The sequence below is a fragment of the Gasterosteus aculeatus genome, chromosome 16, assembly GCF_964276395.1.
Source record: "Gasterosteus aculeatus chromosome 16, fGasAcu3.hap1.1, whole genome shotgun sequence".
Taxonomy (NCBI): Eukaryota; Metazoa; Chordata; class Actinopteri; order Perciformes; family Gasterosteidae; genus Gasterosteus; species Gasterosteus aculeatus.
This window is the reverse complement of record NC_135704.1, coordinates 19,498,772-19,514,629: the sequence shown is the minus strand read 5'-3', so window position 1 is coordinate 19,514,629 and position 15,858 is coordinate 19,498,772. Positions and strand designations below refer to the sequence as shown.

Here is a 15,858-nt window from a genome sequence, read left to right as displayed (position 1 = left end):
CGGTTTACTGAAATGTGGCGCTGTGTTGATAAGGACGACGTTACGTCTGACAACTAATTATAACTCGTGGACATTGTAAATACAGCGTGGGGGGGGGGGGGGGGGGGTGGAGGGGGGAGAGGAGCTGTCGGCCATTTTGTTAAGGGAAGGAATTGATTCTCAGAGCGGCGCGGTTCAATGTAGGAACGTGTTTTGAACACATTTCCTCCACGTTCGGCTGAATAACAGCTGTTGTTGTTGTCATTGTTTCAGTACTTGTTGTTTGTGTTGATGTTTGCGGGTCTTCCTTCGTGTTGGCTGAATGTGAAGTTTCAGCAGAAGCATTCAACAGCTTCTGCTCCTTGTGTTCCGATGCTGAAGAATGAATGAATTGATGGAGGATTAAACGCCCACATCTTCACATTCAACCCCCAGTTTATCTGCACAACCACAGATGGGTAAAAGAGGACTTCCTCAGACTTCCTCAGACGTCATCTTAAACATACGTGAACGTGTGCACGTTGTCAACAGAAATGTTCTTTAACTCCAAACATCCAGACGAGCTTCAAAGAGTCAAAGTGTTACCAGCATCAAAAGGTCCGCTTGTGTCACATTGAGCAGAATTCAGATGGAGACCGAGTTTAAAGTGTGACCGTGTGAACTGGTGACTCTAGATAACAACCTCTTTAAGTGAAGCCAAAGCTTCACGTGTTAAAGATGCGTTCTGTGTAGTGACCAGCAGGGGGCGACTCCTCTGCTCCCATAGACGTCTATGAGGAAATGACTCTACTTCTCTGTAGTGACCAGCAGGGGGCAACTCCTCTGCTCCCATAGACGTCTATGAGGAAATGACTCTACTTCTCTGTAGTGACCAGCAGGGGGCGACTCCTCTGCTCCCATAGACGTCTATGAGGAAATGACTCTACTTCTCTGTAGTGACCAGCAGGGGGCGACTCCTCTGCTCCCATAGACGTCTATGAGGAAATGATTCTACTTCTCTGTAGTGACCAGCAGGGGGCGACTCCTCTGCTCCCATAGACGTCTATGAGGAAATGACTCTACTTCTCTCTTGATTTATTCCCTCAGTAAATATTGTAAACATGAGTTTATGTCTCAGTCTCTAGTTTCACGTCTTCTTCAACACAACATGATGTTCATTTAGTGAATTATGGTCCAGTGAGTGATGCTTTAGGGCGGGGCTACACGTGATTGACAAGTCTCTACCAGAGACGTATACGACGTCTCTGCGTCCGCCTCAGTCCCCATATGGTCACTTCCTGTTCACTGGTTGATTAAACATTAACTTGGTGACGGCAAAAAAGAATCAAGACCAACGTCATAAACAGTGAGTGGGATTAAATGTTTGGTGGGTAATAAACACAGTGTGTGCAGAGTGGATTGAAGGTGTCACTCACAGACTCACTGACTGCAGGATGAGTTCACGGTTTACTGTGCACACAAAACAACCTACACTTCAGTCTGTGTGTGTGTGTGTGTGTGTGTGTGTGCGCGCAGGAAGCCAGTCGGCCGAAAACACGCAACTCGTCTCACTCGGCTCGTCTTTAGAGCAGCACTTAAAGACGCGTTTCATTCCAGTCCAACGCTGGTGTTAGACTCGTCCTGACCCACCGGGTTGGATTTTGGTGGAACCAGAATCTCCTTCAGCTCAGACTCCAGTGTGTGTGTCTGGGCTGAAGGTGCACTGTGTGCACGTAGTGTGTTTGTTGTGTGTTGAGTTGCACGGTTGCCTCCCACTCGCTGCAGGTGAGGATTTCTCCCTTCGACCCGGTGAGGTCACTCGAGCACCTCGGTACCGGCCGGTACGACACCCGTCAGCGCCTCCTCGCCCACGAGCCTCGACCTCATCAGGTGACTGTGAGCTGTGCGAGTGCACGTGGAGGAAGAAGTGCACGTGAGATATGTGAGGAACGTGCTGTTCAACTCGTTTTATGTTCTCCATGTTTCGAAAGGTTTTTCTACTAATTTGCATAATCAGCCAATTGGCTAATGAGCTGATTGGCTAAGCAGCTAATTGAAGAAAGAAGTTAAACTGCTGAACCTTCCCAAGTAAAAGGAGGACAAAGGAAAAGCTGTCGAGAAGCTACACGTTTTAACAGCAACACAACTACAACCAAAGCACCAGAGAAGAAGGTGGTGAAAAGACACGTTATGTACCACTGTACAAATGTGTCAGCAGGAGGCCGGTCGATAGTCTATCTGCTGCGAGAGCCTCTCCACGCACCTCAAGAGAGCGAAAGACGGGAAAAGTTTTCAAATCAAAAGTTGCTCTCATTTTCTTTATCTCTTTTTTTTCTTGTTGGAATTGCTCTTCACATCTGGCACATCTGCATCAAAGAGACATAAACAATCAGACGAGCAGATGACTCCTCTTCCCTCCCGTCCAATCAGTGAGCGCCGCCGCCGTCTCTCCACACACATGCACACGCACAAACTCACACAAACTCACACAAACACACACGAACACACACAAAAACACACACACAAACACACACACAAACACACACGAACACACACAAAAACACACACACAAACACACACTACTCCCACCAGCTTGCTGCTGTGATCAGACGGCCAGAAAGAGAAAGAGTGTGTGGGAGTAGTGTGCGTGTGCATGTGTGCGTGTGCATGTGTGCGTGTGCATGTGTGCGTGAGAGACGGCGAGCTGCAGTCGCTAAAAACAGCTCCACATCCAGAGAACCGGGGAGGGGGGTGATGAAGAGCAGCAGGTGATGAAGAGCAGCAGGTGACGAAGAGCAGCAGGTGATAAAGAGCAGCAGGTGACGAAGAGCAGCAGATGACGAAGAGCAGCAGGTGATGAAGAGCAGCAGGTGACGAAGAGCAGCAGGTGATAAAGAGCAGCAGGTGACGAAGAGCAGCAGATGACGAAGAGCAGCAGATGACGAAGAGCAGCAGGTGACGAAGAGCAGCAGGTGACGAAGAGCAGCAGGTGATGAAGAGCAGCAGGTGACTAAGAGCAGCAGGTGACGAAGAGCAGCAGGTGACGAAGAGCAGCAGGTGATGAAGAGCAGCAGGTGACAAAAAGCAGCAGGTGATGAAGAGCAGCAGGTGACAAAGAGCAGCAGGTGATGAAGAGCAGCAGGTGACGAAGAGCAGCAGGTGATGAAGAGCAGCAGGTGACAAAGAGCAGCAGGTGATGAAGAGCAGCAGGTGACGAAGAGCAGCAGGTGATGAAGAGCAGCAGGTGATGAAGAGCAGCAGGTGACGAAAAGCAGCAGGTGACAAAGAGCAGCGGGTGATGAAGAGCAGCATGTGATGAAGAGCAGCAGGTGATGAAGAGCAGCAGGTGACAAAGAGCAGCGGGTGATGAAGAGCAGCATGTGATGAAGATCAGCATGTGATGAAGAGCAGCAGGTGATGAAGATCAGCATGTGATGAAGAGCAGCAGGTGACGAATAGCAGCAGGTGATGAAGAGCAGCAGGTGATGAAGAGCAGCAGGTGATGAAGAGCAGCAGGTGACGAATAGCAGCAGGTGACGAAGAGCAGCAGGTGACGAAGAGCAATTCTTCATTTTCTGGCTGGTTTCAAAATAAAGTTTGGCTTTCAGAGTAAAAGGTCGAGGCCAACGGACTGCGATGCAACATGCACAGGCGGGTCGATGACCTTTGGTGTTTAGGGGCAGATCTTTGGCACCAGTAAGGACTCTTCTGGGCCACGTGTGGACCACGACGAATATTGTGACATTATAATGAAGAGGAATTCTCCTTCAGGAGAATAATATACAACGAGTGTGTGACATCTGACTCCTCCCCTTCCTCCTTCTGGCTCCCTCCTCTGTGTCATATGAAGCTCCATGTTTATATTTGCCGCCATGTTGTTACGTTAAATAAGCTCCTTCTTCCTCTTCCTGGCCTCATGTGACATCACGTCAACATTGTTGTGTCCTTCTTCTCAGTTTGAAGCTTTGCCAACGTTGTTTTCTTGTTATTTTGATGACAATAAAGCCACACCGAAGCAAATGGTGTAATTAGAGCGACACGCCGCCGCCCGTCACTGCACACGGAGTAAAACAAACTTTCACAACCACAGCAGAATACGACAACTCATTTTCCCGAGGAAACTGCTGTCAAACCGAGGAGACGACATCGTGATGAGAAGCCTGCAGACGGATCCTCTTCCCCCGGGACACCACACACACACACACACACAGACACACACAGACACACACACACACACACACAGACACACACACACAGACACACGCACACAGGGGATTGTCATCAGTGACGACTGACGCAACTGAACAGCAACCCATGTGCCTCGGAGCCAACAGAAAGCCAACACTGCCGGCTGTACTGAAACACACACACACACACACACACACACACACACAACCCAGTTACGTCCTCTGAGGTGATAAAATAACATCCAGATGTGAATACATATCCTGTTGACTTGTTTGGGGAAGTGTCTTAGTTTCATAGAACAGATCATTTCTCCGTAGCTGTAAAGTCAGAAAGCAGCATCTACTTTTCTGACTTCGCCTCGATTGAAGGCGCCGCCCTCATTCACGTCCACGGACTGAACAGAAGTGGATGTAGTCATGGCGACGCTTGGCGGACTGATGTTACAGAATCTGCGGTTCAGCGGTTTCAGTGGCGCCATCTTGGATCCAGAGCGTCTCCGTCTTTTTGTTAAAGCGGTGAACAGGAAGAGACCAAATATCCTCGGAAGAGACCTGTCAATCAGCGTGTAGCCCCGCCCCCTCGCTGCTTTATGGTCAGGTTGACTCTAAATGGACCATCATCTACTAGATGACCATCATGCTGTATTATAATCCTCAGAACCAGGAGGAAACCTTCATCCTCAGCTGTGAGGGAGACGTGGAAGAAGATGTCAGCGCTCCTACCTGAATCAGCGACATGTTAACGAGGTCCAGTCTGAACAGGAAGTTTCTGGAATGAGAAGAGAGGAGAACTTGTTAACAATGTGGCGAGACTCTGAAAGAGCTTTTGTTTAATCATGAGAGAAGAGACGAGACGTTTGAGGGCCTGTGGACTCAGCGAGGCCGATTAGAGGCCGCCGCTCGCACTCCTTCTGTGTGCAAGTACACGAACTGTTCGTTCGTCCCGAGTCTAACGTGTAAAAACGGAGGAGGAGCGCCGCTACCCGTCGAGAGCTGGGCGGGGACCGAGCCCCCGGCGATGTGCTCCGCGGGGTGAACGGCTGGACTTTCTCACCTGGCGCCCACGATGAGCTCGTTCCTGGTCAGGTCCAGGGTGAGCTGGGAGAAGTCTCTCACGCCCAGGGGGGAGAAAGAGGAGATCCAAGGACTCAGAGCTGAGGGACGGGGGGGAGGAGAGGAAAGAGGTCAGCGAACGCCGCGTCATGTCCTGAGCTACAAGCACATCATATATATAAATAAACACATGTGAGTGTGTGTATTTGGATATGACGCCCACAGGAACACTCACACCGTCATTGAACATCCAACCTGATCTCATGGAGAAACGAATGTGTCAGAAGTTGCCCTTTCTGTGTAAGTACGGCTGTGTTTGGTGAAACCGAGCTGGAACATTTATAAAATGAAGTAAACTGAAGATTTCCTGTAAACAGGACTGACGGGGGCCGTCTGGCTCCAATACCTGCAGACGTAACCAGTTGTATGCAGCATGTTATTATGACAGCGGGGAGAATACGTGAAACCACGGCGATAATAAAAATCTGTCTCACTTGAAGACGGCAAAATAAAAGACAGCAGCATCTAGTTCCACACCAAGTGGTTTCATTTGAATAGTTTTACTTCATGTCGGTGATATTGCTGATAACACACTGTATCAATGCCCCCCATGCATAAAATACAGACACTCACTTCAACTATTACAGTTTTTAAGTAGATCTTTTTAGGAGATTATTCGTTATTCGTAGCGCTGCCGGAAGCAACAAAAGCATCCAAGGTGATGGAACCTTCGACATGAATAATGACTGTAAACATTCACACACACTCAGAGGATTCAATCCCAGAGACCCTCAGCACACAGGACGCATGGCGCATGGGGGGCAACAGCAAGGCCTATTTGTGCATTAGAGTTATCTACATTAGATACATGTGTAAACATACGTATACATGTATACATATATATATATATATATATATATGTATGTATACATGTTAATGCAGACAGAAGAAGTTTGAGAGGCGTCGTGAAAATGAAACTGTCGCAGGAAACTACACCGGAACATGTAATTCAAAGATTAGTGGCCTTTCTGCTTAATTTGCTGAACATACTGAAGGAAACAACTTTCTGCTGCGGAAAGTTATGAAACTTATCTCAAGTAACCGTTAAAAAGAATGAGTGAGGAGGAACCTGGAGATGCTCTAACACGCTCTTGACCACTGGAGACGTGATTATTATTGTGAGTACAGATGTTAGTGGGATGCAAACAGCTGTCCTCCGTGGCTTTCCTGTCCCTCAGATACAAACTACAATGACTGCATAACCCACTAATGTCCAAATGATGTGATGGTCTGTGACACGCTGCGTTAGACCCAAGAACTATTTGTTTGTTCATGTAGTGCAGTTGACTATTGCATTTAATTGCATAATAATTACATGTTATTTTTCTTATAGTAATTGCATCACTTGATTTAGTTCAATTTAGTTCATTCTAATATTTGAAACAACCAAATTAGGATTTTTTTATACTCATGTTAAAGCTGCAATTGCGAAATTAAAACACACTACGATGTAAAAACCATATTTCTCAATTCAGAAACATAATTCAGTGTACTGTCGAGCTCTGACGATTTAGTTTGTAGTTCAGCTTACTTGTTATAATACTGGTAGATGAAATCCAGCGTTCTGATTGGTTCAGAGAGTCACGGGGGGCGGGTTATTCATCGATAATGTACAGCTGTTGTTGACCGATATGGCGGCAAATCACAGTCAAAATTCAAGAGCGCAAATCAGGTTGATGCGCGTAAATCAAACATCCGCGAGATCTTTGCTCGCTGGCGGAGCGTGAACTTGCTGGTGAGGAGGGTCTCTGCTCGCGCTCAAAGGTGTTTTCTAAGCACTCGCTGTTGTTCTTTTTGACAGTAAGGGGGCGGAGCCAGTCGCCAGGGGGCGGAGCCAGTCACCATGGTCTCCACATCTGATTGGTTACAAACCGCATCTGTGGATTGGCTGAAGTGATGCATTCACACAACTATAGAAGCCCGTTTCCACACCGAAGAAAGGGGATAGAAAGTCGAAATTATGAGAGAAAACGTTGTCAAAACACAAAGGACACCTCTGTGTCACCGTAGATGACAACCAGCTACAATCATTTACCATGACAGTGATTTGCCGCCTTAGTCCGAGCGTTCCATATCACAGGTTCGATTTTGCGCGATCGTTAGTTGATCGCCGAAAAAAAGTTACAGGCAATGCGAGCTTTGGCAACCGGACAATTAGGGTTCACGTCATGAGCGATGTGAATGAATGAGATGGACTCAACGCTGTTTACATACGGGAATATTTGTCTCTAGACTACTGAAGTGCGATACACAACGTTTGGTGCTGAAAGGCAGCGATTTACTTAACGTACTATTTATAATCATGATATATCGCTGGTGACCGTATTATGAAAGCAATAAGGTTACAGTTTGAGGGTCACATAACAACACCAGCGAACTGTGACATTATTGGAGGATAAAGCGCAGCCTCTCGTCGCTTATTGCCTTAGTGAGGTGAATGGTTTGACTAAAGATGTAGGGCTGCATCGTGTGGCCCACAATCCATATCGCGGTATTTAAACAGACTCTGACGGTATCCTGGTACATCGCGGTATTTAAACAGACTGACGGTATCCTGGTACATCACGGTATTTAAACAGACTCTGACTGTATCCTGGTACATCGCGGTATTTAAACAGACTGACGGTATCCTGGTACATCACGGTATTTAAACAGACTCTGACTGTATCCTGGTACATCGCGGTATTTAAACAGACTCTGACTGTATCCTGGTACATCACGGTATTTAAACAGACTCTGACTGTATCCTGGTACATCACGGTATTTAAACAGACTCTGACTGTATCCTGGTACATCACGGTATTTAAACAGACTCTGACTGTATCCTGGTACATCACGGTATTTAAACAGACTCTGACTGTATCCTGGTACATCACGGTATTTAAACAGACTCTGACTGTATCCTGGTACATCACGGTATTTAAACAGACTCTGACTGTATCCTGGTACATCACGGTATTTAAACAGACTCTGACGGTATCCTGGTACATCACGGTATTTAAACAGACTGACGGTATCCTGGTACATCACGGTATTTAAACAGACTGACGGTATCCTGGTACATCGCGGTATTTAAACAGACTCTGACTGTATCCTGGTACATCACGGTATTTAAACAGACTGACGGTATCCTGGTACATCACGGTATTTAAACAGACTCTGACTGTATCCTGGTACATCACGGTATTTAAACAGACTGACGGTATCCTGGTACATCGCGGTATTTAAACAGACTGACGGTATCCTGGTACATCACGGTATTTAAACAGACTCTGACTGTATCCTGGTACATCACGGTATTTAAACAGACTGACGGTATCCTGGTACATCACGGTTTTGCTTTTTCAACTAAACACATTGAGTTAATGTGTTGACCCTGAAAACGCTTGCTGGCCAACTCGCTCGCAACTGGCCGGCCAGTTAGCTTTTTATCGTGTTAGCGTGTTAGCTTGTTGTGGCTGCTAGTGTTGCCACCAGAAGCTCGACAAATGGTTTTCTGATCTAACGTAACTTACGTCAGATTTTACAAAACCAAAAAGCCTCCAAACAGACTCGACTCCTCTGTTGGGCCCAAGTTGCGTTGCAGCGTCTCTCGTTGTTCCTCCCGTGTTTCTGCTTTCTCTGTTTTCATGTAGCAGCAGAGTTACTTCTTGTTGTGAGCTTTACCCAGCATGCAGTTTGGTGGGGTCATTTTATAAATGTACATTTATTAGTGTCACAAATAGTTTATGTGTCACAAGCTGTTGTGTTGTGGTGTTTTACACTGTTAAAGAGTGTTTGTTGTGGGTTATTCCTTGTTATTATAAAGTTATAGCATGGCTGAGATTCAATGACTGTTATTGAGTCATGGTTACACACATGTGGTTACACACGTGTGGTTATACACACGTGAGACAAGTAGCTCCGTGATGACGTGTAGAAATAAATTCTGCCAAAGAGCCACAGCGGGTGTTATGGCGTTACCGGTATGAACACTACGAGATCTTCTACCAGTATACCAGGTGCAGCCCTACTAAAGGTAACTTTTTATTAACAATACTGCTTACTTAATATAACTCAGATGACTATTTATTGCCAACTTAATTAATAACTTTTAGTTAACTATACTAATGTTTACTGCAGTTACACGCCTAAACTCACTTGTTTTCATCATTAACGACTTAAAATTAATGAGCGACTTTACGTAGAAGTTTTGAGGCAATCGGTTTCTTGACTTTTTTCAAGTAAAGTCAATTTATTACTTTTTATAGTGTAGGAGACGCGAGGGAAGCGCTAGTGTGAATTAATGATTAATACTGGGACATGTTTAACTATGACTCTGCAGATGTCTGTGGAAAAATCATTTACTAATTAAAGTATTTCAAACTTATTATGATGGCACAGCCAATCAGAGAGCTCCCTTATGATATGATACATGCTCCTAGTTTGTTGCCAAAGAACGTCGACCTCAGAGGGATTAAACATGTTGTGGCTAAACACGGTAAAACACGGGTCGAGTGACAGCGAGATCCTCCTTGTGGCAGTGGCAAGTGGGTGGCAACTTTGTGACAGGCAGCGGCAATCGCCAGTAAATCAGTCGGCGTCACGACGGCACGCTGGGTGGGAGGAGCCAATTTTTCCCAGAAACAACTGTTATTTGTACGACAGGTCAGCTGCTGTAAATATTTAATTTTATTTAATTTTATTTGAGACACGTGAGCCCCCGTCTTCTTATTACAGAGGCTAATTTTAGGTTTGAACCGGCGGGTTCCGTGTAGGGGGTGGGGCTCTCAAGTTCGATGCCACCCACTTGCCACTGCCACAAGGAGGATCTCGGCCTTACTGCACGGGTCACATCAAACCAACACTAAGCCCCGCCCCCCACTTACTCAATAAATATGACATCCTGAGAAAATCCCATAATTTAGAGAGACAGTTAAAGTGATTAACCCTCCCCATAAAATATGATCATTAAAAGCACATGACATGAAGCCTAAAATAAGGATGTGGAGAGGCAGATATCAGGAGGAATGCCCCCCCAACAGTAAAAACAGGAGCTGTAAGGGATCACTTTAGAATTTAATGTGGAGCATTAATCATCTGAGGTTATACCAACGTCCCCCCACATCATGAATATGTCTCCACGTGCCAGTTAAAGAAAGAGTTGTGGTGCAGAGCCCCTCCGCCCCTCTGTGAAGGACAGTTATTGTCCTGGACCCTCATAACTGCCCGGCAGTGGAGGACTTGATAAACGACCATTGCCCCTCCAAGACAGATTAATGCAGCGGAGACATTCAGTCTCTCCTAAATCAACGGCTTCCTATCACTTTGCATCTTCCTTTCTCTTGAATGTAGAACCAGCATAAGGGGCCGAGGGAACAGACGTGATGGAATGTGAGATTCCTCAAAGCCGGCTGTGCGATACCGATCTGGTCTTAGTTTCATCCCAGAGATGTCTGGTGGGTTTCACCTTACGCCTGGAGGGTGTCACCTTAAGTCTGGAGGGTGTCTCCTTAAGTCTGGAGGGTGTCACCTTAAGTCTGGAGGGTGTCACCTTACGACTGGAGGGTGTCTCCTTAAGTCTGAAGGATGTCACCTTAAGTCTGGAGGGTGTCTCCTTAAGTCTGGAGGGTGTCACCTTAAGTCTGGAGGGTGTCACCTTACGACTGGAGGGTGTCACCTTAAGTCTGGAGGGTGTCTCCTTACGTCTGGAGGGTGTCACCTTAAGTCTGGAGGGTGTCTCCTTACGTCTGGAGGGTGTCACCTTAAGTCTGGAGGGTGTCTCCTTACGTCTGGAGGGTGTCACCTTACGACTGGAGGGTGTCACCTTAAGTCTGGAGGGTGTCACCTTAAGTCTGGAGGGTGTCTCCTTACGTCTGGAGGGTGTCACCTTACGACTGGAGGGTGTCACATTACGTCTGGAGGGTGTCACCTTACGACTGGAGGGTGTCACCTTACGACTGGAGGGTGTCTCCTTACGTCTGCAGGGTGTCTCCTTACGTCTGGAGGGTGTCACCTTACGTCTGCAGGGTGTCACCTTACGTCTGCAGGGTGTCTCCTTACGTCTGCAGGGTGTCTCCTTACGTCTGGAGGGTGTCACCTTACGTCTGCAGGGTGTCACCTTACGTCTGCAGGGTGTCACCTTACGTCTGGAGGGTGTCTCCTTACGTCTGGAGGGTGTCACCTTACGACTGGAGGGTGTCTCCTTACGTCTGCAGGGTGTCACCTTACGTCTGCAGGGTGTCTCCTTACGTCTGGAGGGTGTCTCCTTACGTCTGCAGGGTGTCTCCTTAAGTCTGGAGGGTGTCACATTACGTCTGCAGGGTGTCTCCTTAAGTCTGGAGGGTGTCACATTACGTCTGCAGGGTGTCTCCTTACGTCTGGAGGGTGTCACCTTACGCCTGGAGCGTGTCACCTTACGTCTGGAGGGTGTCACATTACGTCTGGAGGGTGTCACTTTACGTCTGGAGGGTGTCACCTTACGTCTGGAGGGTGTCACTTTGGAACCATTAAAGGTCTGATTGGGCGAGACGGATGAGAATGGGGTTTGGAAAAAAAAAACACTTAACATTTAACCGTACCATTGAAGTGTGAAAAAAGGAAAATAAGGGAGCGCTTGATTCGTAGCGCCACATGAAGGGCGTCGGGCGCCACTTTGTTCCATGCCACCAGGTACATTAAAGTTGCTGTTGGCCTCAAGGGCAGAGCCTGTGCTCCAAACAGGAGAACCTTCTAGCAGTTTTCTTCATGTCAGCGTGACGCAAAGAAATAAAGACCACGCTGACTTATTCAACAGTATTTTGCTGAGTTAAGAAGAGAATTGTTGGCAAAATTGCAATAATGTTCCGCCTCAGTACGACAGTCTGTGCTCTTTCACATCGAGGCACACGGTGTTCTGGGTCATCCGATAATCCAGATGTGCGTCGATCTTTATAATCTTGTGGTGCCAAAGATGATCGTCTACATCCGAGGTGGACTACCAGCACAGACCCCCCCCCCCCCTTATGCATGTTTATCTTGCTATATATTCCTGCTCTGAGATGAAAGTCGGCTTGGCGCATGACGTGACGTATGTGTGTCAACTCTGTCTGTGGTTTGCAAACATTAAACGTCCTGTTTTGGTGATTTTGCACCGGTGTCGAGTGAGAATCTTTGGAACAACAACCAATGCTTTCATTCATTTTTCAGGTTTATTTTGAAAAGACACAATGTTTGTGCCTCTTCAGAAACTGCCTGTTTCTCATGGCCAGGGTACTTTATTTTGAAAAGAGAAGTTACTAGACCTCATTGTTTGTTGGTGTGAGGTGAGAGACAAACTAACACATATTAGCATCCCACACTCTATTATATTTCTTATCATTGTCTTTATAATCATCGAGTTGAGTCCCCCCCCCCCCAGCTGCCATGTTTAATGAGCCATGAATGACGCATATCGTACCAAAGGTGTCCGTCTATCATCACCTTCCTTCGGGGGGGGGGGGGGGGGGGGGGCACTGCAACAAGATGTCTCGTTAATGGAAAGAAGTCTCGCTGGAAATAAGCAATATTACAAATGTTTATCTCCAGGGGGAGGTGGCGATGCAGCAGCAGGTCACATGGTCACGCGGTTCTGTCAATTAGCGCTCTGACAGCAGCGTTCCCCCGAGAAGATGATTCATATGTGAAATTGGAAAAATAACCACGGAGGAATTAATCGCTTTATAGAAACACACTCACATAGAAAAGCTCACACGTCGGCGTCCGTCCGGAAGGAGCAACAACCTTCACACCTCGGCCTCATCGGCCCCCCGGCGCCCCCCTCCCTTCGTAACGAGCTCTACATTCACTCGAACGCTTGGAGGGCTTTTCCTCTCTCCATCGCCCCCCCCCCCCCAATGACCCGGAGAATGAAGTGATGGACCGCGGGCAGGAGGCTAACAGCCTCTCAGTCACAAGTCAGCCGGGTCCACGGCATCCAAAAGACCAATGGGGGGAGGCGGGGGAGAAGAGGGGGGGGGCTCTCCTCTATACCTACATAGCACCTCTCTTCTCTCGGGGGGGGGGGGTCTCTTCTCTATACCTACATAGCACCTCTCTTCTCTCGGGGGGGGGGGGGGCTCTCTCCTCTATACCTACATAGCACCTCTCTTCCCTCGGGGGGGGGGGGGCTCTCTCCTCTATACCTACATAGCACCTCTCTTCTCTCGGGGGGGGGGGTCTCTCCTCTATACCTACATAGCACCTCTCTTCCCTCCGGCTGATGGATTGCAAAGGGCCTCAGTGTGGGAGAAGCTCGGGGACGAGGAAAGAAGCACTCTGCCCCCCCCCACTTTAAACATCCTGGTATCTGAAACGCCATCAGCATGTTCAACTCCACTCAGCCGCCTGATGGACGCCGTGAGCACAGAGCTGGAGGGGGTTCGGGGGGGGGGGGGGGGGGAGGCTTCTGGCAGCAGGATGGAGAAGAAGAGCAGAAATACTTGAGACTTGTCGGCTGAACGAGGAGGCGAGGGAGAGGAGGCGAAGGAGAGGAGGCGAGGGAGAGGAGGCGAGGGAGAGGAGGCGAGGGAGAGGAGGCGAGGGAGAGGAGGCGAGGGAGAGGAGGCGAAGGAGAGGAGGCGAGGGAGGAGACAGATGAGGAGAGAAAGACTTGGAAACAGGAAATGAGCAACAACACCTGCTTCCTTTCTTCTGTGTGTCTCTCCAGAGTCTCTGTCGCTCCTCTTCCTCCCCTACTCTCTCCTCCTGGTCCTCCTCCTCTCCCCTCCCCTCCTCCTCTACTCTCTCCTCCTGGTCCTCCCCTCCTCCTCTCCTCTCTCCTCCCCTCCCCTCCTCCCCTCCCCTCCCCTCCTCCTCTCCTCTCTCCTCCCCTCCAGCCAAAGGGTCTTATCAACCGTTATGCTCCCTCATGAAGCGTCTTGTTTCCTTGATGGATGATGCTGCGCTGGATGTGATGAAGGGACAAAGTTTATTTATCTTACGAACCAGGCCGACTCCATTATCTCACACACACACACACACACACACACACACACACACACACACACTTTATCTGTACTGGCTGCCCCCCCCCTCGTGTCACGCTCTTATCTCTCGGCCTGTAGTGCGTCTGGATGGCGAGGGGCGGCCGGCGGACGTCCACGCGATTCTTTTCACGTCGTCATGGAAACGCCGTCACGCATTCCGGCAGGTCGGAGCCGCTGTGCGAAGGATGTTTATCAGCGTATCTCTGCCACAATATTTGTGTGATGTCACGTCTGATTGTGGAGTGTGTGCGCGTGCGTGTGTGCGTGTGCGTGTGCGTGTGTGTGCGTGTGTGTGTGTGTGTGCGTGTGCGTGCGTGTGCGTGTGTGTGCGTGTGTGTGCGTATGTGCGTGTGCGTGTGCGTGTGTGTGCGTGTGTGTGTGTGTGTGTGCGTGTGCGTGCGTGTGTGCGTGTGTGTGTGCGTTCGCGTGATAAAATTCCAAACCCCAGATTTTTGTTCTTTGGTGTTCACATGTAAACTGATCTTTATTCATTCGTCTGTTCAGCTTTTACTAAACTAGCTTCACAGTTTGTTTGCTGGACTTGTTTCTGCATTGTAGGGATCTGAGGGGGGTGGAGGACGGGACATGAGGTCCACGTGTGCCAGGAGACACGACTGAAGGAAGATGGAGGGAAGACAGCGTGTCGTGTCTGGCTTTTTACTGACTGCTGGAACGACCGGAGTGATTTATTTAGTTTCTTTGATGGACAGATTAAAATGTCTCCAGAGACACCCTCTGCCTTTTGACTGCTGCGCTGCCATTTATTCACCTTCCTCCGTGCCCTCCTGGTACGATATATATATATATTATATATATATATATAATAACAGCTCGGGGGGGTTGGACTATTGAAGACAAAGGTTTCCTAACTGTTACTTTGGGTGCAGTGAGATGTAAACAAACCGACTCACTCTCAACCAATCAGAGGGCTGGATTTCATCCACCCGCATTATAATTGATTGAACTACTGCTGAATAGATGAAAACTCGGAGGCAGTTTTCTGGCCTCTGATGTTTATGGTTCGTCTGAGCCAAACGCTGAAGGTGTCACAGGATTCGGCCTGATCTCTGACAGCTGTCCGTCTGTCGTGTTGTTTCATGTTTCAGCTTTTAGCTTCATAGGCGTGTTCAACTTTTGCACGCATTTCTCCATTTATCTGCATAACTTACTTTAGAACCTGTTGTAGTGTGTCTGAGTGTTTTTAAACCGGTTGGTGCGTATCGTAGACTAATGTTTCAAACGGTGTGAAGCGTTTGTGTTGATCCATAATCCTGTTCTGGCTCGTTCTGTACCAATGAAACTGTTGTTCTATACTACCTGCTCAGGTACTCTGTGTACTACCTGCTCAGGTACTCTGTGTACTACCTGCTCAGGTACTCTGTGTACTACCTGCTCAGGTACTCTGTGTACTACCTGCTCAGGTACTCTGTGTACTACCTGCTTGGCTAGTATACAGAGTACCTGAGCAGGTAGTACAGAGTACCTCCTCATACTACCTGCTCAGGTACAGTTATTGATCAACCAGTTTTAACGCGTGGATAAACGAGTGATGTCATCACCTTGACGAGGTGATCAGTGAAATGATTGATCATCATAATGATTCTCAGAAGCCTCCA

At 48.1% G+C, this 15,858-nt stretch overlaps 1 protein-coding gene across 5 annotated transcripts in view; it reads right to left on the bottom strand.

Moving 5' to 3' along the window:
* The window catches only part of sema5ba (sema domain, seven thrombospondin repeats (type 1 and type 1-like), transmembrane domain (TM) and short cytoplasmic domain, (semaphorin) 5Ba), a 61,518-nt gene that overhangs the window by 22,016 nt on the left and 23,644 nt on the right, over nt 1–15,858 (bottom strand). For all 5 annotated transcript variants that reach the window (XR_013453058.1, XM_078090987.1, XM_078090988.1 and 2 more), the window contains exons 3-4: nt 5,200–5,299; nt 4,869–4,914 (exon numbers count right to left, since the gene is read on the bottom strand). Coding sequence is in view for 4 of the 5 variants with exons in the window: in XM_078090987.1 (XP_077947113.1) it covers nt 4,869–4,914; nt 5,200–5,299 (146 nt within the window). In the remaining variant the exon portion in view is untranslated. The remainder of the gene's footprint in view (nt 1–4,868; nt 4,915–5,199; nt 5,300–15,858) is intronic.